Genomic DNA, 26274 nt, shown 5'->3' with positions numbered 1-26274 from the left:
TAACCTGACGTTGCCTTCTATCCTCATCTTTGGTCTTCTTTTGAAGACTATGACCTGTGTTTTCTCCGCGTTTAGGTCGATCTTCCATTGGTTGTACCATTTCTCTAATGCGGTAGTCTCCTCTTGAAGGTATCAGGTCAGGAGTCGGCCGCTCCTGCTCCGGGCCATGATCGCAGTGTCATCCGCGTAGAGTGCTAAGCTGGTTCGCTAAGTTCTAGGCTGATCTGAAACATAAATGTTATAGAAAAATGGTGACAGCAGTGCACCTTGCGGCACTCCTGCTTCCATTTCCCTATAACTCGAGTGAACGCTGTCGATTTTGACTCGCGAGCTGAAAGAAAAGATCTAATTAGTTTTACCAGGCCGGCATCCAACATCTTGATTGGAAGTCCTCTGTGCCAAACCCTGTCGAAGGCCTTGGAGATGTCTAGCAGCACGGCTCCTGTCGCTTCTTTCCTGTTGAACCCTTCCGTGGTGTACTCGGTCATCCTCAGGACTTGGAGTTCCGTTGATAGTGTCCTCCGGAATCCAAATTGCTCGTCGGGGATGACGTGCAGGTCCACTTCTTGCTCCTTTAGCCTCCTGAGGATGATAACTTCTGCCACTTTTCACAAGGATGACAACTGGCTCATGGGCCGATAATTCTGAGGGAAACAGGATAACATCGGCTCTCGGCTAACAAAAAAATCACTTTTTGCAAGATATCTCAAAAACCGAAAAAAGTCGATGTTTTCTAAATGTCCTTTTATTATAAAAGCCATGATTACGCAACTTTTCTCCCATTTAACCAAATCTGTATCTCTAACCTTTTTCAAGATCCATAGTCGCAAGGAGGGCCTTATCCTGGATACACTGTATTTTCAGTTGTGTATCGACCATAGTGCGATTCCATGCAAATTCCATTCAAATTCCTTAACTGATCGAGTAAACAAGTATTTTAGACGCGCGTAAATTCCAATTGATAAATTGTGTTACCGTTTGCGTGCTTACTTAATATCCGATTTTCTCTCACTTTCATTTATGCTTAAAACTTGTAGTTATTAGTATTTGGTTCAGCTAAAATACAGGCAATGACTGAAATTGATAAAGCAATTAGATTGGAGATGAATGAATTAAACTTAGCACATTAACCTAGAATTCTTAGTCAAGAAATTTAGATAGGAACTGAAACTGGCAAAAAACTGTTGTGCTCTATAGTATTTCCACAAATATAGTTAAATGCGCTTTCTGAATATTTAATCTGAACAATTTGACTATTTTCTTCTTCTTTAAGTAAAATCTGTGGAAGACTCTCAGTTCTTAGCGTTTTTTCATTAAAACAACAGCAGAGGTTTTAGGCTACATTTTGACGTTGGAACGAACTTCCTAGCTGTCACAGGAACCAAGATAGGAGCTGTCAAATTCTGATATCTAATAAAACTTGTTCACTTGCACTGCTCTATTTCAGGGCTAATATCTTCGTTATTTGCAATTTTTTTAAAGAAAATTCTATTCAGGTAAATGAAGGCCAAAATTACCAACTACATTTTGCTGTTTGAACAAACTTCCTAGCTGTCATAGGAACTAAGTTAGGAGCTGTTAAATTATTTATTTATTATTTATTTTTACTTGCACTGCTCTATTTTACGGCTACTATCTGGGTTATTTGTTATTTTTTAAAAGAAAATTTTATTCAAGAACACCTTTAACACCTGGCTCATTAGGCTGATCAATCGGAATTCTGCGCTCTTCCGAGCTCCGGGCTTTTTAGGTATGGGTATGGTATGGTAAGGTTGACTTCAGCCAATCACGGGGGATGTATCCTGACTTATAGATATTGTACCGTCGTACTCCTTAATAACACACTTCTTGTACAACACTGTATATTGTTTACAAACAATAAACTGACACTGACTTTTAATCTCGTTATCTGACAACTTCGACTTCACTACAACCATCAACCCAACAACTAACTAACCAGGCCTGGTTCAGCTGATTATATAGGCTTCCATGGTTTCTAGAAAGTTCCCAAATATTCATGAAATTGACTTTCTCTCTCACACTCATTAAGCTATAACATAAATCTCTCTCTATATAAGCAACGGAGCCAGGATTTTCTAGAACACAGACAAAAGAATGTAGAACGTAAACAAAGCAACGTAACATACAGGGGTAACAACAAATAACTAAAGAAATCCTAACTAATAATCAAAAGTTCGCTTCGCAACAATATCATTAAATAGTTGTACCATAAATGTGTATGTTTTCCTCCTCTATAAGTTTTAGAATATCGGGGCAGATGTCATCTGGACCGGCTGCTTTCCTAGTTTTTATCTGACTTAGTGCTTTTTGAACCTTAGAGTGGAGTATTCCTGGTGTCGGCTCCATCGTCTTGACTGCAGAAAGGTGGGCTATTGCTTTCAAATGTATTAGCTATATATTTTGTCCATACCTCCCTAAGTTCGCCATCGTCTGTGATTTGTTTGTTGTCTTGGTTAAGTACATGGGTAAAGACTGGGTATTTTCTGTTACCTGTAATTTTCTTGACTTTCTTATGTAGGTTGAAGAGGTCGTGCTTTTTATATAGTTCTTCCACTTCTTGGCACCTGTCTTTCATCCATGTTTTTTTGGCTTCTCTAACTTTTCTTCTGATAAATTTTTGGGTTTCCCTATATTCATCTGCGTTTGTGTTTTTGAAGCTACGTCTAGGTTCAATTAACATAAGTATTTCTTGTGTCATCCAGTCCTTATGTTGTTTCGCTTTGTTTGTTGTTGCTCCCGGTGTAAGAACTGACTACGTTTTCTTGTAGGACCCTTTTGAGCTCGTTGTTAAGTTTGTCAGTGATTATTTGGCGTTCGGGCTCTCTCTGTAATAGTGCTACGTTTGGCTTGTTGGAAAATGTTTTCTTAAGTCGAACACGAAAGCGTGACGTCCTAACACTAAGAACTCCATTTCTATATCTTTTTGGAACCAATATATAGTCAATTTGATTCCTGTGGGGATTTCCATCTGTAAAGGCGTCGTACGGGTAGCTTCAACCATGTGTTGGAAACCATCAGCTTTTCCCCCTGGCAGAACTGGACCAACACATCCCATCTTTCATTTCTAATTCCCAGGCTATATTCACCCAGAGTATACCCGCTTCCTCCTCTGCCTACCTTGGCATTGAAATCGCCGAGGATAAGAGTGAGGTCGTCCTTATTGGTAGCGGATATTAGTTGTTTAACTTGTGAGTACCATGCCTCTATCTCTGTCTGTAATTAATTGGCTGTTGGAGCATATGCTTGAATAATATTGAGGTTCTTTGGCGCTTAGTTGCACCATCATTGCTCTGTCAGAGAGTGGTACAAAGTTAATGACAGAACCGCCGGTCGCTAAATCCATCATGATGCCCACTCCGTTATAGTGGTAGGTGTCTTCGTTTCCGGAGTTAAACAAAACGGCGTCTTTTAGTCTGATTTTTCCACTCCCAGGCCATCTTGTCTCGCTTATTCCTAGGATGTTTATTCCCAGTCTTTTCATTTCCTGCTCTATATTATGGGTCTTTCCTGGCATGTACATGCTGTTAACATTCCAAGTGCCAACATTCAACGCTGAGGTTTTGTAATTTTTGTGTCAATTCCAATTCTCTGACGCGTTTCGCTGCGGCTTATCAGAGAGTCTATAGGGCTTGATAATCAAAGAACTATCTAGCTAGACGAATGATATTATTTTTAGAAAATTCCGAATCTTCTATAAATACCGCTGCTGAACAATTTTATATAAAAGTTATTCGAAGATCCAAAGGATATTAAAGAAATATAATTACAGACACCTTTACCAATTACAGACTCTACAAAATTTTTCCAGTGCAGACTTTAACTAATGCTCAATAGGAGCAAAAGCTAGACTTTTGTCAGGATATGCTTCACAACCTAAATAAAAATCCCGATTATTTTTCCAGAATAATTCTCATCATTTTCTACGGCAGGAATTTGCAATAGAAAAAAATAGAATCCTGGGAACTTTTTTGGCTGGGTGGTATTTGTATACGAGCAGGATACCAACTTCAAAATAAGAAAAATACTAAATAACAGCGAAACTAATATTGGAATAATTATTTGATTTTACTAACTTCAAAAAATATTTACAATGAGAGTACATGGATTATTGAAGCATAAGTAAATATGTTATGACGAGTGGAATAAGAAAAATGCTAAATTACGGCGAAACTAGCGGACCTGACCCCCATAAGCACACTCTGTAGCGTAGCCGAGATGTGACCTTTGCATGATACACAGATAACGAGATAACAAATGATTTTCATCCAAGAAGGACTTAATGTTTCTTAGGAGAAAACAAAAAGAATACAATTCAAAGTTCAACATATCACAATGTACTTTTCAGTTAAGATTTTGATCAATAGATATTCCAAGAAATTTAGTATGTTCAACTCTTTCCAAAATGTCATTATTTATATTTATACGTAATGTCAAAGCTTTCCTATTTTGTGGATTGAAATACCTGATAAAATTGGTTTTCGCAACATTTAGGTGCAGACAGTTATTTGAAAACCATTCTGATAAACAGTCCAGGTTATTTGCAAATTTACTTTGGGTTATTGAAGTAGATGTGTTATGATGAGTGTGATTAGAAAAATACTAAATAAGAGCGAAACTAATATTGGAATACTTTGATATATAATTGGTGAGTGGTATATTCAAGCAGGATGCCAACTTCAAAAAATATTTACAATGAGAGTCTATGGATTATTGAATACTTCTATATACATATTTTACGATTATAATTTAACTGGAGTTGCCTACCTAGAAACTCTTATCCCAATGGTGGAAAACATTCTTTTACACAATTTTGAGGAAAATGAATTGGATGATTTGATTTGGATGCAGGACGGCGCTCTTCTCGATAATTTTAATGCCGTTAAAATTTGGATTTGAATAATGGGACTATCAGATAATATGATGACTCCCTAAAAGTCCGGATTTAACTCCCATGGATTCATCGAAAAGTAGTAGTCCATATGCCCACATAGTCCAAAACTCAGAGTCGATCTCCCCAAATCGATCGTCGATCTCCACGATCCCATGGATTCGTTTTTCTGGGGCTTTCTAAAGGATATAATGAACCACAATAATAATGACACTATTCAAGAAATTAAAGATCATTTTCAATTAGAAATAAATAAACTTAATAACAATTCTGACGTTTAGTCCACATCTGCAGCGGACATTATGTACATATGTATGTCTCTCTCTGGAAGGGATCGGGAAAGGGTTTTCGGATGGAACGGATACAGTAGACAACAATTCAACAGAGCCACTCGCCCAAGAAACATTGAACTACGTAGACAACAAACGGGGGATGTTGGAGAGAAAGTTGGTTGGACTTGCTTACCATACATACACAAGGTCACGGATAGGATTGGAAGGATGTTAGAGAAGCACAAGGTCAAGACCATCTTTAAACCAACCCGCACGATACAACAGAGTCTCAGATCGGCCAAGGACAAAATCCTTTATCGGCTTCTGGAGTTTACAGGATCCCGTGCAGCTGTGGATCCGTGTATATTGGAACGACTAAACGTAGTGTCAAAACAAGAATAGCGGAGCACAAGAGAAGTTACAGACGGGGACAGACCGAGAAATCAGCGGTGGCACTTTCCGGAGGACACGATATTCGTTTTCAAGAGGTGGAGGTTTTGGATCGATCACAACGTTACTTTGCTAGATTAACTAGAGAAGCCATTGAGATCTTTAAGCACGAAAACATAATCAACAGAAAGGAAGAGATCACCTTGTTAGATTCGGAGTGGAAACGAACCTTGAGCCAGACATCACTGGTGCAGCCCCCCATTGGTGTAGATGTCTTGCGCCAGACACCGTGCGCGCCGACGCCTAACCGTTGGGCGCAGCTCCTCACGGGTATAAATACGACCGACGCTCCAGCAGTCGAGCCAGTCATCGTCGAGAGGTACGGAAGAGCACTTCGACCGTTACGTTCTTCCTACAATTTTTTTCTACGTGCAATAATAACGTTGATAAGGGATGGTTAATTTATAGTGAATGAACCTGTACATACTCATTAGTTTGTCAATCGACTGACAAACTGTAAAACAAAATCTTTAAACGATATTTCCAAGAAAAACTTGAATAATATTAACCATATGATATACTATAATAATTACAATTTTTGTGGTTGCCTTTATTCAAATCAGGTTAATGTTAACATTGTATTTTCAGGCAGCAGCAACTGTGAGCAGATCATCTGACAAGTCGCAGCTTGATACAAGTGATAAGATAGTAAGCGGTAATAATATACACATTTACATAGAATACCTTAATTGCATGCTTTTTGCCTAATTTTGCCTGGTTTCAAAGTTAACCTGTACAACAAACCTTTAGAAGCAAAATCAATAAGATAGTTACAAAGTACTTACATATTGCAAGTAAGTTTACGCGTACATCTTATAAGCAAAATTTCGAAACTGACTTAATTTGAATTACTGAGTTAACCCATCTGAAGTGAAGTCCTATCAAAGTTATTGTAGAAAGTTATAATCGAAGTTTTCTTGTCGTTGATGGATAGAAAAGTTAGTGCGTAAAGTGACCTGTAAATGCGAATTTAATGCTACATGATTGGCATTAATGAATTTGGAGTTTAAAACACAAAATCGATATTTGGAAATATTGAAAAGCTACGGGAATATTAAAAGTAATAAAACGGATATCATATATTAATGTTAATGTCGCATGGAAATGATGGAAAGCTTTGATGTTTGATTAAAGCTTCGCTTGAAAAATTCTCTGCTGCAAACTTGATATATTACCCAACTAAACTTTATCAGTAAATTTTTTTATTAATATTCCTCAAATTTTCGTGAAAACTCCGTTTATAAACTTAGGTTCATATTCAGTTTGAAAGGTCCCTTTGTGCATGAAACAGTGGGCTCGAATAGAATAAAAAGTAAGTTACCGGCAATCAAATTCAGAATTTTCTTGTAAAGGTTTCTCAAAAATGACTTTTAAATAATATATCTGATTGGATTCACAAAAAAAGGACAGCTGCCACCGAGTATTAACGTCATGTTCTTGGACAAATAAAATAACCCTGCTCAATGTACACAGAAAATATAATTTGATAAAAAAGCAATAAGTCTGATTGCTTGTGGGAAAATCAAATTACCATCATATCTAACTAATTCCATTTGTAAGAGGTTTTACTTCGGATCACTCAAATTTAATCAAAACCCTCTACCTTCTCGAACTTAAAAAATGGTTTGCTGTTTTTCGTTATCTTTGTGTTTTTGTAACTAGAGTCCGGATTAAAAAGCACAAAAATCGTAAAAAAAGCGCTTAAAAAGCAAAATCATCTTCTTTAAAAAAGAATAAAAAGCTGTAAAAAATCACAAAACTCTTTCAGAGATGCAATTTTTTTTTTCAAAATGGTTTAGAAGCGCGGAAGATTTTAGACTATTTTGAACACTTTAAATTTTTTTTAAACTACTTGAGAGCATTTGGAAGGTTTCTGGACTGCTTAAACAGCATATTGAAGGTTCTGGAATGCTTTAGAGGCATTTGGAATCTCTTAAAAGGTTCACAAAATTTTTTGAAAGCTTCTATACTGCTTTAATATCTTCTGGGAGCTTCTAGACTAGTTGAAAAGCATTTGGAATCTTTTAGACTGTTCTAAATGATTTTGGAAGCTTCTAGACTGTTTTGAAAGAATTCAGACTGCTTTAGAAGCATGTTGGAGTTTCTGTAGTGTTTTTAAATCTTCTTAGACTACTTTAGGAGCATTGAAGGTTGTGGACTGCTTTTAAGACATGTCAATTTGAACTTTTGGAAGTTTTTAAACTGCTCTAGAAGCATACGGAAGCTCTTAGACTGCCTTGAAATTTTTGAATAGCTTCTAGACTAGGTGAAGTTTGTTTGGAAGCCTTTAGAGTGTTCAAAAAGCTTTTGGAAGCTTCTAGACTATTTTGGAAGGCTTTAGACTGCTTGAGAAGCATTTTGAAGTTTCTGTAGTGTTTTAAAACCGTTTTAGACTACTTTAGGAGCATTTGGAAGGTGTTTGGAGAGTTTAAAGAGCCTTGAAGGTTCTGGATTGCCTTTAAGGCATTTGAAACCTTGTAGACGGTTTTAGAAACTTTTGGAAGCAGTTCTTAGTTTAGTTTATTTTTAAAAACTTGAAAAGCTTGTTTTGTAAAAAACTAGTTAAACCATACAAACTACAAAAAAACTAATATAAGCACGAAAAGAAGAAAAAAGCAAAAGAAGCATCAACAAAATCTGTCACGTGACGTGTTTCTGCATAAGTCGTTCACATTAGATGTCAAAGGTTGGCTGCTTTTATTATTTACAAAAAGCAAAATTTCTTGAAATCCGGACTCTACTAATAACTTTCAAAGCCTTTATTTGTGGAACTATGGCACTGGGACACATAAAATTTGTCTTTAAAGATCTTATTTCCGTGACACCAGTTCCATTACAGCCTTCTTCCTAACCCAAATATCGATTTTGCTAAGAAACCGGTAGTCTCATCAAGCAAGATATGGACAGGAAATTTTCTCTTATTTTTTTTTTAAATTAAAAGGGTCGAATGTTTTTCGTCACAAAATGGATTCTTATACAAACAAAAACACGAGGATCCAAGAACAAAAACTGAAGGAAAATTTATTTTTTGTTTCATTTTGTTGGAAAAACATTACAGAAATCAATGTATGAGTTACTCTATTATATTCTGTTTGGGTCTACCTCAAATCGCTTTCGTAATTCGATTTTCTTAAACGATATTAGTTATCAGAGGCATTGAACAGCTTTCCCCCATATAATGACATTATATCGTTCAATCTAATAGGCGGTCATTTCTTCCTATTATGGATTTACGGTTGAGCCGATAATACGGAAAGTTAATCACTAATTCCAATCGAATTAATCGAGTTAATCGAAAATGCCAATTTTCGGAATAAGCTTTTAATACTTAATTGTATATTTCAGGACCAAGAATACAACTACGTAAGCAATTTTCAGGTAAGTGACGTAGTTATGGGAAAATTAGGAAACTTTTTAGGTGCAAATGGAGCCTTAGATGGAGTTTAGAATTTAAACAGTCAAAGAGACCTTGACAAGACAATCGCTAGAAGTTAAATTTGTTACCAATTGTAGACTAAAATTAGATTTCCTAAATGAGCAATATGAAGAATAATGACGAAACTATTTTGGAGATTTTGCAAGGACATAAAACTGCTAAGTGGCTTAGTGCAAAAATGGTTAAGATTTTTATTGCCACCACTAAAGAAGGTAGGTAATTCACTTGGTTTATTACTGTGGTGGTCCTAGTTCTTAATGCCATAAGAAAGGTTTATAGAAATATGAGAGGATAACAATAATTAGTGATACCAAATTGGAATCCAATGTTCTTCTTGACGTAAATTGGAAATTCAGGAATTCTAGAATTTCAGAAAGAAGATATAAATTTTAAAACTCACTAAAAGTCACAAGATAAGTGGTTTATGGGTTGTCAATTGCAAATAAGAGAAGTAGAAAGAACAAGACTGATACTCCCGCGACCCTTATTTCTGCTTATTGAGGTAGGCAACTTCATCTGCACAAAGGAAGGTTTATAACCAACTAACATGCAGATGATAGAACATATACTGTTATAACCTGGAAGAAGACATAGACACAATACAAGCATTTTATAAAAGACCAGCAGCGGCACTGTTGTGAGTTTCACGATGTCCATGTTTTTCACAAATCACGTGACCTTTATAAATAAATTTGATGATGATTTAGAATAGTTACGCTACCATTTGTACCTTAAAAAAAGTCACGTGACGTTAACGATGACATTTAAGCATTGAAAATAGTCACGTGATGCAATGACTATTTTTAATATCAGTTTAAGACTAAAAAACGGTTATGTGACCCTTCAGGATACTGTTTTGACATTAAAAAATAGTTACGTGACTTTTAAAAATAAATTTGATGATTGAAAATCGAAATGTGCCCAATTTTACTGTGAAAAGAGTCACGTGACTTAAAAAATATCAGTTTAAACTGAAAAACGGTCACGTGACATAAAATATATTAAACTGAAATATGAAAGTTAGTCCTCAGGAAGAAATCCATTGGAGCACGGCTTATAAACCCGGATAACTTTCATATTTCAGTTTTAAAAACTGAAAAACGGTCATGTGACCTCTCAGATAACATTTTGACATTTAAAACTGTCACGTGACACTATGAATTAAATTTTTAACCTTAACAGAGTCATTTGACGTTAAAAAATATCAGTTTAAACTTAGGCATGGTCACGTAACTTTTCAAATACGATTTGACCATTTAAAACAGTCACGTGACGTTTAGGATTCCGTTTTGACGTTAAAAGAAAGACACTAGACCGTTAAAAATAAATGTCATAATTGAATAACGTCACGTAACCGTTTTTACCTTGAAAGCAGTCGTGACTTGACTTTAGAAAAATATCAGTTTAAACTTAGAAACGCTCACATTTCAAACTGTCACGTGATCTTCAGGATCCATTTTTAACAACTAAAAACTTAAAAAATAGTCACGAAACCTTTAAAATTAAATTTGATGATTGAAAATTGTCACCTGACCATTTGCATCTTAAAAGGGGTCATGTGACTTTGAAAATATCAGTTTAAACTGTGTAATGGTCACGTAACCCTCAAAATAATATTTTGACGTGTAAAACAGTCAAGTGATCTTCTGGATTCCGTTTTAATGTTTAAAAAAGAGTCACGTGATACTTAAAATTAAATTTGATGATTGAAAACAGTCACGTGACCATTTGCATCTTAAAATGAGGAATGTGTTTTTTTAAAATATCAGTTCCAACTGAAAAACGGTCACGTGACTGCAAATAATATTTTGCCATTTAACACAGTCACATGACCTTCAGGGTTTCGTTTTGACATTTAAAAAAGAGACACGTGACCTTTAAAAAGACATTGGATTGAACTTGGAAATGGTTTTGAAGTTTAAAACTGTCACGTGACACTATGTATCCTATTTTTAACCTTAACAGAGTCATTTGACTTTAAAAAATATCAGTTTAAACTTAGAAATGGTCACGTAACCTTTCAAATACGATTTGACCATTTAAAACAGTCACGTGACGTTTAGGATTCCGTTTTGACGTTAAAAAAGAGACACTAAAGCGTTAAAAATAAATGTCATAATTGAATAACGTCACGTAACCGTTTTTACCTTGAAAGCAGTCGTGGCGTGACTTTTGAAAAACATCAGTTGAAACTTAGAAACGCTCACATTTTAAACGGTCACGTGATCTTCAGGATCCATTTTAACAACTAGAAACTTAAAAAATAGTCACGTAACCTTTAAAATTAAATTTGATGTGACCATTTGCACCTTAAAAGGGGTCAAGTGACTTTGAAAATATCAGTTTAAACTGTGTAATGGCCACGTAACTCTCAAAATAATATTTTTACATGTAAAATAGTGTCTGGGTTCCGTTTTAATGTTAAATAATGAGTCACGTGATATTTTTAAATTTAATTTGATGATTGAGAATAGTCACGTGATCATTTGCACCTTAAAATGAGGCACGTGAATTTAAAATATCAGTTTCAACTGAAAAACGGTCACGTGTCTCTTCAAATAATATTTCTCCATTGAACACACGTCATGACCCTCATGAGTTTCAGGATTCCGTTTTGACATTTAAAAAAGAGACACGTGACCTTTAAAAAACATTAGTTTATACTTGGAAATGTTTTTGACATTTAAAACAGTCCCGTGATCTTTAAAAATTAAATTGATGCACCAAAATTGTTTTTAAACCAAATTCACTTTGACTAAGCGTAGCGTTATTTGAGGAGGTACAAAAAAATGTGAATAAGAAAAGTTTCAGAAAATGTTATTCTCTACAAGACAGTATTAAGGTTTTTTCACATTTATAGGCCTCCTTAAGTATGTAAAAGGCAAAAAGTGACAGGATGCCACTTTGTCTGAAAAATAGGGTTACGTTATCACTTTTGTGATATGGTTAAGATGTGACATTTCTTGTTTTCTCCTGTACTATTTCAATATTTTTACATCCTCATGAGGCTACAGTAGAAAGAATATTTATACGGCTTAGTGCATTTCCGTATGCCAGTTCCCTGATGATACTATTTGTCCTGTTGAGTTTCATACTGCTGTTCTGCAACCTCAGATAGATATGCTGATTCTAATCCTTTTGGTGTTTATTGGATTATTGAAACTTTTGAGAAATGTTGACTCACTGGTCTTATTTGTCCTCTCGACCATCCATTAGAGACGCAGTGAAGTTGTTCGAGTTTTCCTGATTCTTAGCATCTCACAGTCCTTCTGGAAAAGTTTCGACAGACGAAATTTTCGACGAGAACATGAGCTATCGTATCGGTTCTAGATTGGAAATAAGAAATTGCTCTTATTTTTCTTTCCTTCTTGATAGAAGGGTAGTGGTCACATGGACAATTCTTCTCTACACTTATCCCTACACACTGCATTGCGAAGAGCTTCTCTAAAACTTGTTCCAGTGCATTCCTTTATTTGGTCAGATCATCTTCTAGAGGAACGACCTCTCGGTCTAGTCCCTTAGATCTTGCCGTAAACAACCAATCGCTCTAAATCGTCATTATCGCGTCCTGTAAAATAATTTTGACAGACTTGTTCGTTCTTCTTGCCGTTCATGGGACTCGAAGCATTCTTCTCCAGCAGTGCATCTATTTTTCTTTGGTCTTGTACTTTCATAGTCCACGATTCCGCTCCGTATAAAAGACATTGGGAATATTAGAGTTTCAACTATTTTCTTTTTGGTGTTTAGCATGTCCTTCCAGATTTTTTCCAGGCTTTTCATTGTTCTCCTTGCTATTTCTGTTCTGCATTTTATTTCGTGTGTGCAGCCTCCTTAATTTGTTTCACGTTACTACACCCAAGTAAACAAACTGATGTACTACTTGGCACAGTCCTTCTTTTGTTACATCTGGTTTATTATTGTTTTCCCTGTCTACAATCATTGATATCTAGCCCATATACTTTGCTTTGTGTTGTGTCTCCTAATCAAGGTATTTAGTTCCTCTGGATCATTTTCTAGTAGGACGGTATCATCAGCGTAACGGAAAGTGTTAATTTTGGTTCCGCCAATATAGAGACTCAACTCACAAAGAAGTAGTTCAGTCGCAAGGCCAACATCCAGTTTCCCAGATCTCCTGATAGATTGTGTGCATAACATTCACACAGCCCTCACCTATTGCTTTAATTATTTCTGGCGATATCCCATCGATGCCGAGTGCTTTTCCAGTTTTTAGTCTAGTGAAGGCCTTTCTGACTTCATCTTTAAGAACAGTGTTCCTGATATAAGAGATATTTCACGCCATTTGTAAAAGTAATCCATGACAATCAGTTGCCTCGGGTTTTCTCAGAAAAGATCCGGTAACATCTATTCAAATGGCAGTCCCACTATGAACTGCTTCAAACGTAGCTGCACACATTGGCACATTTTCAGTACTATGATTACTCATCTTGAAAGTAGTTGACTCAATAGAATTGTTAAGAGATATGCAGAATTGCATCAGTTTTCGTGTGTTACTTACTTACGCTATCATTTCTTTCTTAACGTTTGCAATTACCAAAAAGTCCCATACGTTTTTCTTACTTCAAGATCTGTCATTTCTTTTACAAAATATTGAACAATAAACTCTTCCTGGGATTACTCGACAACTGTTAAATAGGCCAGATGGACAATGAGTCAAATGTTAACGTCTTTTCAAATGCTGGTTTCCGTAGCGACGTTCTAGAGCAGTTACTAATTCAACATTGTCGTTTTGTTGAAGGGCAGGAGTCGTCTGCACTACTTCCAGAGGAAATCCTTGTATGAACTTCTAGCTTCTATTTTCTCTTTATTCCAACTATTGACAGTTGCAGCGGCTTTAAACTGAAACTGGCAAGCTTCATTTTATTTAAACTTCCATGGTACTGAGAGTCTGTGCCATATACCGTTGATTATTAGGTTTCCAGGTTCAGTTTCCATTTAGGTCCCTGCTAAAACATTCAGCACTTCTATGTTTCGATTTTCCTACTATTCCTTAGCTTGTCTTCTTCCTGTAATTCTCTTTGCTTCTCAGATGTTGCACTCTGGTTTCTCGTTAATTAACTGGTTTAGTTTAGTGGGCACAGGTATTTAGTTGTTTCTGCCGACATTCCGTAAAATTATTTAATTTTAAGACAACAATAGAGATGTTTTATTAAACTTGAGGAAAAAAGTTAATTAAAAATAGCCTGCAGTAGAATGACATTTATTCAATAAAATTAAACAAATATTTCTAAAGAATACCTTTGCTAAAAAAATTTAAATGGCTTCGTTTGAAGAATATTGGTTTTCACGTCTATTTCAGATTTATTGTATACGCAATTGAAATGGGACCCCAGGATTCCTATTTTCGTTGTTTTTTTCCAGTTATCTCACTTAATATCAGATATACAAGGATGCGGAAATTTACAAAGTGCTTGTTTTTTTTTGTGTAACGAACATTACGTAAAGAATTTGACAGATTATAATAAAAAATATATATTATTAGTTTGTGTTATGATCCAATTTTAATTTAATTAATTAAATTAGACCATAAAGTCAAAGTGTTGAAAACTAAATTCAACAATAAATTTAAACACATGGACACGTAACTTCCAGTTAGCTATCGAGTTGGTGTGGACACAAGGAGGTAAAGCTGTAGAACTCTACAACATACCTAAGAGTAAACAAATAGACTACTACTTCCTGGCAAACGCGCCAACTGAGTAGTAGACCTCAAGGACCACAAGAGACGCTACAAGACTTTGGCGCTGAAATTCAGTAACTCGATCCATAAGCACCAGGGGAGTTTCTGAACCAGATTGCTGTCGAAAATTTTACTTATAATGTAAGAGGAGCATATCTACAAAGATCACTACAACAGGAATTGCTGCCAGCCATCTCGTTCACCGAACCCTTAGTACCGTCAAAACCAGGACAAATATAAAGCTTATGATTTTGCCTTAAGACACTGAAAAGGAGGATCTCGCGCTGACCCTGTGGTGTTGGTAAGGATATTTCAAGTTCTGCAAACGACAGGAGACAGAAAAAAAGGATTTGAAACCATTAAAAAGCAACAAAACATGGTAAGACATTTTGAGACGTGGACCAACGGTAAGGGGTGGCTGGCTACAATGGGATTTGCTTTAGTAGCGAGATGACTTAATAACTTCCAAATGGGAAATTCCAGTTCCATCCCTCTGGTTTACCAGACAGTATTGCCCAATTCCTGCAAAAATGGAAGAACAGACATGACAGTCGTGGAGAAGGACACTTTGGTTTAAACCGGACCTTAACCAGTGTAAGAAACCGGGTTTACTGAATTAACTCTAGAAGGGACGTTAAGGAATGGTGTAAACAGTATAATCTGTGTTCATTAAAGAAAGGTCCAAGAAGCATTTATGATCTTGTGAGAATTAAGTTAGAAACTTAATAATGATCAAATGAAGATGAGACTGGACCACAGACCAGAAGCTGAAAATTATAGGGAAGGAGATGTCGTGTTGTTGTACCAACCCAGGAGAGATAAGAAAGAATTAAGTCAAAATTACAAAAAACCTGGTAAAGACCATACACAACCACATATTCGTGTATTTGCCAATTAAGCAAATACTTGTCAAAGCTATCTGAATATGTGGAACCGGCTTTATTCACATTACATTCCACATACCTAAGTCTTTTCTTATTTCTAATATTGTCACGTTTAATTTATGAGCCCTTCTGGGTTCATCAATTAAACTGACTCACGACGTTAAACGTCGCGCCGGGATCTCAGTTTTAAGAATGGAATCAAACACTGAGTTTTCTATTAAACACTTAAATCTATTGACTAAACAATACAGTCATAAACTAACATACTAAAAGTTAACAATCCAACAATTGTACTTACATGAATACATAAGCTAAGGGCTTAGCATTTTCTGGCGGCTGGCTTGGTCACTTTCGTGTTGGAACAATTCTGGAGAATGGACTACTTAACTTGATCTTCTTTCCTCGAGGAGAGTCGACATCTCGACTTCTTGGTTCAGCTGGTCGCACTACTGTCGATTGGTTCACACTCCCCCTATACTGCTGAAATCGGCGTGTTTTATACCCGATTGATCGGCTGACGTAGTTTGTTATTGTTCGTCGCCTGTTTTTCATATTCCTGCAAAGCAGGTGGTGGTGACTCATCACCGATATGATGCACTCGGTGCATCTTGGTGCGACCTTGCCTCGTGCGCTTAATATTTAGCAATCCTCGAATATTCTTATGTTTTTAAGTCAATAAGTCCATCTTTTGAATTAATGGATTTTCCATTCGTGACAATATAGTTTACCAGTTTTGAGCAAATTTATTGGAATGCTGTTGATCTTGTTTCTTGCTATTGGGATTGTGTCCTCACTGGTAGTTTCGCTTTGCATCTCCGAGTATTTCTGAATAGTTCGCAAATGTTGTCATCCAACCAGTATGTCACGACGATTGTAGCCATCTATGATCTTTCTTATCTTGACGTTCTGTCCATGTCATTTCATCTGTTCATTTTCATCAGTCTCAGATTAATTGAAAACTGTTCTGGATGAGTCTCCTATTGCTTTCTATCTGAAGCTCAATGAGAATAGAGGGCCAATTCTAAACCGCCATTTTTCTCCAGAAGTTATGGGCCATAATGTCCGGTCAGAGAGTCAGAAACTTAAAGTAAAACTTGGAGAAAGTCTTGCGAGAACATGTTTCAAGATGGAAAGTCCAACCACAGAACCAAAACAGAGGTAGGTCCCACTGGCCATTAAGAAACTTAAATCAATTTAGTAGAGAATAAATATTGATTTGAATTGAGCACTACTAGAGAACAAATATTGAATTATCACTAAATCATCGAAAAAGAACGCGAATCAACAAACCGCTCTATTTATGTTTAGTTGACTATCACAAGGTTTTTGATAGCATTAAATTGAATCACGTCCTGAAGAAATTTGGAGTACCGGAACTCTATAGCTCTAAATTCATAATCTATACAGACTAGGAAGGCAGCTGAGGAAAAAAGGAGTCCGGCAGAACTCCTACCAATCCTGCATAATCTGGAAATTGATAGTAGAACCTATATATCACTACTCAAATACCCAATATTCTTTGCTTGCTACGCCTATGGCCCCGACCAATTGTAATTTACTACGCCTATGTCGTTCGAACGGGCTTTGGTGAGCGTGAACTTATTAATTTGACTGTTCTAATTTCCGATAAGGGTGAATTGGGTTACTTATTGAACCGTGAAGTGTTGACAAGTGTTAGAAAGTAACATTAATATTTGCATAGTTATTTATGGAGTCTATGACATAATACCAGATTTTTAACATTCAAATTGGCGCCATTGGAACTGTTTGATTTTTCCCACCTTACTTCCGGAATAACTTCTTGGCTAGACTTGATACTTCTTCTTCTTCTGGTGCCGCATCAGGTCCTCCTGATGTTGGCAATCACAATGGCGAGTTGTGCTCTGTCTTCGGTGAGTCTAAAGAGTTGTTCTGCGCTTCAAACTCCGGTCCAATCTCTAAGATTCCTTAACCACGAGGTTTGTCTTCTACCGACTCCTCTACGGCCTTCTATCTTGCCCTTCATCATAAGTTGAAGGAGATGGTATCGATCACCCCTGAGTATCTGACCCAGATAGGACACCTTTCGGCATTTCACTGTTATTAGTAGTTCGTGGACGGCACTTGCTCTATTTAAAACCGCTTCATTTGTCTTCATGGCTACCCATGGGATTCGGAGCATACGTCTATGTAGCCACATTTCAAATGCTTCAAGACAATGGTGGCTGCTTTTAAGGTCCAAATCTCTGCCCGATACAACAGTATAGACCATATGTAGCACTTGTTCATTCTCTGTAAACTTGATACTACCATTTTGTTTTGTGACATTCCTTCCTCTTACTGACTTTCAAGCCGTAGAGATCGTATCTAATCCACGGAATCCACGTGTAATATTGCCAGTATTTTGGGTTTTGACGTGTGATTTCGTTTGATATAAGTGCAGGTTGGTTAATAGGTTGATATTTGTTTTGGTGGAAGTTTGCACTGTCCATTTTGTGGGATTTTCTAGGATTGATAAGCTGATAAGTGTTTTATACACGCGATTTCGTACAAAAAACCCTGAAATTCAGGTAAAGTTACTTATCCTTTTAAATTGTAATCTCCATTACATTAGCTGACATGATCTCGTGCAGAGAATGGAGATTATTTGTTTTATTGTAATCTGCGTTAGTCTTGACAATTCTTCTTCATAAGGATTTTTTGCCCTTCCCCTCTACTTTTGGGCGTTAGTCCAAAGTCATATAAGCTGAATAACCAGACAGTAAGAGTTTTGGCGACGTAGGTGATTGTGAAAGAACAAGTCAGCGGAAAAGGGCTGTAAGAAGTTAGAGGAGTAAGAATTTAGAGCAGTAAGGATTCAGCAAGTAGGATTGAGCAATAAATAGACTCATATTTTGCCTTAAGAGAAACTACTGACTTTTTCTTTCTTTCTTCATTTAATGCTTCTTTGGGGTTTCTGATTTGGTCGAACAAATCAGTGGCGCCTATTTATCCCTTTCACTCACCGAGCATTTGAGCTAAGCGCACTGAGTTGCTACCACTCTACAGTTTTCTAATATTCATAGAACCTAGCCTTAGTTTCCGTAACATTTTTTCCTCTCCTTACTTAAGAGCTTACCTCATAACTGGAGAAAGCTTGTGGCAACATCTGGGTCGATGTCAGGTCGTTAACCAGTATGTCTCTCTGGGAAAGTGTGGAAAACACTAGTATTCCCAGTACTACGATACAGGGCGGAACTTGTTCGTTTTGAGCTCCGGTGTTGGAGAAAAGTTGCCTGCCAATTCCCTGGACAGCAAAAAGAACTAATGAGTCTATCATCCAAGGAATCAAAGAAGCCCAAAGGAAGCACAAACCCGGATTCTGGAATGACAAATAGATGTAATAGTAGGCTCACCAATACGCTGGACTGACCAAATAAAAGCATCCACTAACTTGACAGTAAATCAAACTGCATCCGGCGCCTACAACCGATAAAAGTGGCAAGAAATAGTTGGCTGCTAAACCAAATGATTGAAGCTGTGATCCGAGCTGTGATCACGACTTCTCTGCTAAGAAAAGAAAGAAGAAGAGTTGTAGTCTTTTGCTCAACTGTGGACGATGCTCATATTTTGTAACCGATAATTTACCTTAGAGATTGATATTAGAGTACCTACATGCTGCCATCACTTAATAATTCATTTACCATAGGCCTACACGAGTGCAGTAACATGACAACGTAAATTTGCTACTAAAATATCAACTAAATGTTATACCAAAGGACAATATCAATAAATCATAATCTTGTTTCCTTTGTGTTCTGATGCAATAAAGCAGATCGCTATGCAAATTCGCTTCCATCGGTGAATATTATTATGGGATTATCTATAGTGTAATATTTAAGCACCAGGGCATTAACTAAAGTGTTTTTTAACTTGCCTTTTAATTAAAAATTTGGTGAAATTAGTAACATTAAAATGTAATTTAGGTAATTTAATAACCCAAAAAAATCTCTGCGTCTTTGCATTTTAGTTCAGAGCGTAATTTTAATCTTATCGGGCTATTCCATGTAATTTGCCAAGTTTAAACTAAAACTAGTTGGTCTAGAGTTGAACGTACCTATATGAATAAATTAATAAATTATCAGTCTACACTTACATTTCCGTTTTTAATTAATTTTTCAAATTTTTTTTTTAATTTACAAAAATTACGTTATGTCTGGTACAACTATTCAATTTATACAACATTCAAGTTTGTCAATGTCTGAATTGTAATTTGTGATTTATTATTTTTATGTTGTATATTAAAGATAATTTACACCTTTTATTTATTGACTGTTCCTTTGTTGTTCATTTAAAACTTAAATATTATGGTCCTTCATATCTTTTCATAAGTTACATCATCACTTTCTTATAATAGAAAAGTTGTTAAGTTCAAGTAGGCAATAATGTTACTTGTAACAGGTTAACTCAATAGAAAAGGTCCAATTGGACAAGCGTTTCTGTTTTTTTACCAGATTAACTTACGACGATTTAAACGGTCTTTGTTCCCGTCTTCTCTCCCCAACAGAGCTATTTTGTTAATGAGTTACTTGATTGCTTTTCCGTTTAACACTGATTTTTGGTCAGTCTCACCCGAGGTCTCACCAGAAATCGTTAAGAGAAGCTGTACCGAACAATTTCATCAGTGTTATTTCCTAATTGTATTGGACTGAACTGGAAGTTAACTAAACCTGACTGTGACTGTAACCAGACACGGGCAGTAGTTTGGATTCCGCTGCTACTGGTTCCAGCATAGCATTGCTTGTTCGGCGATTTCTTCAAAGCATTCTGTTGTTGAACTTGTTCACGAATCCGTTTAACAGAAATTCCTAAGTTCAAGTCTCTATAATGATATGGGCTCAATGTGTTCTGTTTCCTGACGGTCACAGTCATCAAAGCTTCTCTTCTGTACAGCGTTTCACATTCACGCACTTTCAGCCATTTCCAGCCTTCCAGACACGAAATTCTTGACTTTACGGCTCTGGATAAGTCCTTTCTTTGCAACATACATCATCGGTTATATTGGCGACGAGAACCAAATGATTGAATTCATACTGTCCAAAGTTGATTTTAACTTCATGGATGGCTGGTCTTACTATGGTGAAGCAAGTGCCAGTGTCGACCACCATTTGACAATTTCTTCCGCAAAATTTGCTATTTGCTATTACTGTGGTATTGTTCTGCTGAAGTCGAGCTACTTTAATAACTGTAGGTGAAGCTTGATAATGATTTTCGAATTTTTGGTTCAGGTGTTTGCTTGTGATGAACATTGGCTAGTCTTTCTCTTCCCTGATTCACCATTCCTTTTGGCTTGGGGCACTGATGTTGTTGATGTCCTTCTTCGCGACCGGCAGTGTTAGCATTGCAAGAATCGTGTAGACGGCTTTTTTTGGTTATTTCGACTGTTTTGCCTCCTCTTTTCCCATCTTTCCTGGTTTTATATTCTTTTCGGTTTAGGGCATTAACGTCGATTGTGTGTCCTTTGGGGTGTAAGGGAAGGCAGCACACATGTAAGCTGGCCCAAATGACAACCTCACCTTCACGTTGGTGCACCCTGTTAGAACTGACGAGGCTCTGTCGACCGAGTGATTACCGGGATAAGTATCCCCCTCTTAATAGCCAAAAGCTTCGGGTGGAGGAGCAGTTAAGAGGCAGGGCCATCTCTGGTCCTTGGACTGAGAAATCGGTCCAAAAAACGGATGAACCTATACGGTCAACGCCGGGGAATGCAGAAGGCAAGGGGAAACCACTGCATTAAGGATCATATTGATTTTCACTTGTACAGATCATCATGGATATGTTCAGATCAAATCACAAGTCCGGAGTAATAAGCTCCCCTATTGGATCTCCGGGGAGAGCGGTTATGAACAGAAACATGAATCACCACAACAAGACCAACACAAACTAAATTAAGAGAATATGAATATGGAATGTAAGAACAATGGCTCAAGCTGGAAAAATCCAATTGCACTAATGAGATGGAGCGTATGAGAATCAGCACAATGGGTGTAAGTGAAATGAGATGGCCCGACTCAAGCTACTATGACGTACATGGACACAGAGTATACTATTCAGGATCCATGAATGGCAAATACGAACACGGAGTGGGAATGCTCGTTCACAAAAGCGTAGTAAAGCACGTACGTAATTTTGTTCCAGTAAACGACAGAATCCTGCTCATACAAATCAACGCTGTACCAGTGAACACTAATATCATTCAAGTCTATGCACCTACAACCGATCATAGTGACGAGGAAATACAAGAATTCTACGACCAGATTCACAGTACCATAAATAACCTACCGAAACAACAACTTCTTATATTAATGGGTCCCACCTAGACGCCTGCATACGTGGAAGTCGCCTAGAAATAATGGTGAATACGTTATCATAAGGAATCAAATAGATTATATCCTGGTAAACGCAAGGTATAGAAACAGCTTCACAAGTGTAAAAACCTACCCAAGCGCCGACAACCAGTCCGATCATAACCCTCTAGTGGGAGAATACAAAACTAGGTATAAGAAAATACAACGAAAAATTCCTAAGAAACAGGACATCAGAAGACTGAAGGACAGAATAACGAAGGACAATGCCTTCATCAAAATGTCTAAGCTCTTCAAAAGCCGTAACCTCAAATAAACATCACGCCGGAGTAAAACTCCGGCGCTGCTATGTGTTCTCCATATTGTACTATGGCATGGAATCCTGGACATTGACCGAAGCTACACCAAAGACGCTCGAAGCCTTCGAGATGTGGCTATACAGAAGGATCCTTAGAATATCATGGGTAGATAAGGTGACAAATGAAACAATACTGGAAAGAATGGGGAAGGAAAAAGAGGTGATGAAAACGATTTAATTAAGGACATGGTATTCAAAAACAACCACAAAACTTTTTAAAGCAACAGTCAACAAGGTCATCATAGTATTTGAAACGAATAGGCACTAGAAGAAGAAGTGTGTCCTTTCTCTCCACAGTTGAAAACTGCTGGAAAACGACTTTGTTTGCACACTACGTTTGTGTTGTCTCTTTACTTGACTCCACCTTTCTTAAAGTTGCCGACTCAACTCTGATAGGGTGATTGATCGGTTTGGATTGTCATAACGGTTTCCGTACAGCTTCTTACTTACTCGTGCATGTCCTCGTGACACTCGAAAGCGTAATCAACGCATCATGTAATATTTCATCTGGCTAGACGTAAAGCTTGCTCTGCGTCACAATCCTTCAAGCTACTTACAAAAACTCGAACCGCCATTCGCTCTCTAATGTCCTAGGATACATTTGGGTAAGTCAGGCAAACTAAACGAGCAATGTCAGCTTCTTACTGCTGCAAAGTTTCTTGGTTTCTCTGGATTCTGCTTGATAACTGTGCCTCTAAACTTGCTCCGAATGCTTGTTCCCAAATATCATCTCCAGATGGCGAATCAAATTTTCGTTTGCTTCTTCACAAAGTGATAAAACCAAGGCGGTGGCTTTGTCACTAAATGCCCAGTTATTTTCCTCTGCAGCAGCCTGAAACTGTTTTCTGTAAATATGGCACCAGGTCTCACATCATAAACGGCAGGCATTTGGACTGGCAACTATTATTGGCTTTAAGGACTTCTCCAGCAACTTGTAAATTCTGGACCGTTTCCTCCTCTCCTCCTATTTGTCTTTTAACTTCTTCAATGGCGCTTGTCACTTTTTCCTGTAAGATTTCTATTTTGTTTTCCATCTCGCTATTCAGTTCATTATTCACACAATCAAGTTTTTTTTCTTGGTCCCTGGATTGGCTTTTTATATAATCGAACCTGCTGTCCTGGCTTGTCGTCCACTTCTGTTTTCCACAAGTTTTTTGTGTTTAACACGATCAAATACTTATTCGTAGTCTACAAAACAGAAGAAGGCATGCTTGTTGACGTCACGCCAATTCTGCATTACAACTTGTATTCCAAATAGTGCATCTCAAGTGCCCATTCCGGATATGAAACCAAATTGATTGGAGCTTTCATTTCGTTCACATTTATTGTATATCCTGTTTATGGTTCTTCTGAGTATGGTTCCTAAGGCTTATCAGTCTATGACCATTTCGACCACGTGGATCTCAGTCAATTTTTGGAGAGGCAATCCGTATCGTATATTCTTCCAAATATTGAATCGTAGTAGTACAATATTGTCATTATCGATTAATTTCAGAATTTCTACAGGAATCGTATCAGGTCCTGCAGATTTGGGATTTTTTGCTTCTGATATTGCTTTTTTGATCTCATTTATTTGTATGAGAGACCCAAATAAGTCTGAGTAGTTGTTATCAGGCTCCGGTCTCGAGTCATCAGAAAATAGGTTTTCTGTGTATTCTTTCCAAAGGTCTCTTTTACCTTCAACATCTGTTAATTGAAAAATTGTTAATTTCATTTCGTTTCTAAATATGAAGTTGGTTTTTTGAAATATTGAAAATCAAAATTTTCTAAAATGACCGTTTGTAACATATGGCAGCAAAACATGGACAATGACAAAATAAACGTAACTAAATTGGGTTGTTTTAAAGAAAACTTTTTATCAGACTATGAAGCCTTTTAGCTTTTAGGCAAGATTTTTAGTAATTTAAGATTTATTTACTGATATAAAACCGAAATTGAGCAACTAAGTATAGTTCAATCAAATAAAATATGATCACAATATACCGAAATTCAAATAAAAACAGGCTGATGTCACCAATAAAAAACCATTAATTGCTTGAAAATCACATTGCTTTCACAAATTTACAAGCTAGCTTTCGCAAGCTTTTCTGTAGGTATTTGCTATTAAAAATATTGCAAACTCTTTTCAAAACATTCCGCAGTGATATAAAAAGCATTCGTTGAGGTATTGTTGGGGTATTACTTTCAGCAAGAAAATATTTTACGACTTAAGATACCTAAACAGCTAAATGAACAATATAAGAAGCTTCTAATGAGCCTCCTAGAGTATTTTGAACAAAAACGCGTCAAGAATTGTCCTATAATGCTGGTTATCATGAACATACGATAAGTAAACTAGTAGTAATGCACCAAGACAATTTTATATCGACACGGTGTATAAACCCTCCTGAAAGTATAAAGATGATGTGTTTCTTTGAGGAATTGTACTGTAAGTTGTGTTTGCAGCTCCATGGAGCCAAATTTGACAGTTGGGACGTTAGGAAACATTTTAGTACGTTGATCGCGTCACGTGACAAATATCATAACTGTCAAAACTCACTCACCAGTGACCTGAAAGTATAAAATGCCAATTAGACTTGTTTCTTTGAGGAATTGCAGTATAAGTTATGTTTACAGCTCCATGGAGCCAAATTTGACAGTTGGGACGCTAAGGAACATTTTAATATGTTGCTTGCGTTACGTGACAGATGTCAAAACTCACTCACCAGTGCCCAGAAAGTATAAAATGCCAATTAGACTTGTTTCTTTGAGGAATCGCACTGTAAGTTGTGTTTACAGCACCATGGAGCCAAATTTGACAGTTGGGACGCTAAGAAACATTTTAATATGTTGCTTGCGTTATCTGACAGATGTCATAACTGTCAAAACTCACTCACCAGTGACCTGAAAACATAAAATGACAATTAGACTTGTTTCTTTGAGGAATTGCACTGTAAGTTATGTTTACACCTCCATGGAGCCAAATTTGACAGTTGGGACGCTAAGAAACATTTTAATATGTTGCTTGCGATACGTGACAGATGTCATAACTGTCAAAACTCACTCACCAGTGCCCAGAAAGTATAAAATGCCAATTAGACTTGTTTCTTTGAGGAATTGCACTGTAAGTTGGGTTTAGATCTCCATGGAGCCAAATTTGACAGTTGGGACGCTAAGGGACATCTTTATACGTTGCTTGCATCACGTGACAGATGTCATAACTGTCAAAACTGACTCACCAATGATCTGAAATTATAAAATGACAAATAGATGTGTTTCTTTAAGGAATTGCACTGTAAGTTGTGTTTGCAGCTCCATGGAATCAAATGTTACAGTTGGGACGTTAGGGAACATTTTAATACGTTGATTTCGTCACGTGACAAATATTATAACTGTCAAAACTCACTCACCAGTGACCTGAAAGTATAAAATGACAATTAGACTTGTTTCTTTGAGGAATTGCACTCTAAGTTATGTTTACAGCTCCATGGAGCCAAATTTGACAGTTGGGACGCTAAGGGACATTTTAATACGTTGCTTGCGTCACTTGACAGATGTCATAAGTATAAAAACCCATTCACCAGTGATCTGAAAGTATAAACTTAGAAATAGTTGCTGATTTGAGGAATTACACTGGAAGTTCTGTTTAAAGCTCCATGGAGTCAAATATGTTTGTTCTGACGTTAAGAAACACTTTGATACTTATGCCAGTTAACGTCACCTGATGACAAATTTCGCTGCATTCACAGCATAAATGCAATATGTAAAGTGATTCGTCGATACAACTAAAATGTTAGATTGGTGATTTCGCGTCACGACAGCGTGTTTTTGACAGTTGCCAGGTGACATAAAAACATCAATATCTGTTACAGTCACTACTGTTATATTGAACTCTATGGAGCATTAAATACAACTTATTGTAATGCGATATTTTTAATCAAAGAAATACAGCAATGCCTGCGTCA

General features: G+C 36.8%; 1 protein-coding gene across 1 annotated transcript in view; it reads left to right on the top strand.

The window, feature by feature from the left end:
• The window catches only part of LOC145738810 (protein qui-1), a 294747-nt gene that overhangs the window by 64648 nt on the left and 203825 nt on the right, over positions 1-26274 (top strand). The window contains exons 3-5 of the mRNA XM_081993876.1: positions 6220-6279; positions 8977-8994; positions 9050-9279. Of these exons, the coding sequence (XP_081850002.1) occupies positions 9165-9279 (115 nt within the window). The 5' untranslated portion in view covers positions 6220-6279; positions 8977-8994; positions 9050-9164. The remainder of the gene's footprint in view (positions 1-6219; positions 6280-8976; positions 8995-9049; positions 9280-26274) is intronic.

Source organism: Ips typographus, linkage group LG16, assembly GCF_016097725.1.
Source record: "Ips typographus isolate SLU linkage group LG16, UJ_Ityp_2.0, whole genome shotgun sequence".
In the NCBI taxonomy this organism is placed as follows: Eukaryota; Metazoa; Arthropoda; class Insecta; order Coleoptera; family Curculionidae; genus Ips; species Ips typographus.
The sequence above is the reverse complement of the archived record's forward strand: the minus strand, read 5'-3'. Positions and strand labels throughout refer to the sequence as shown.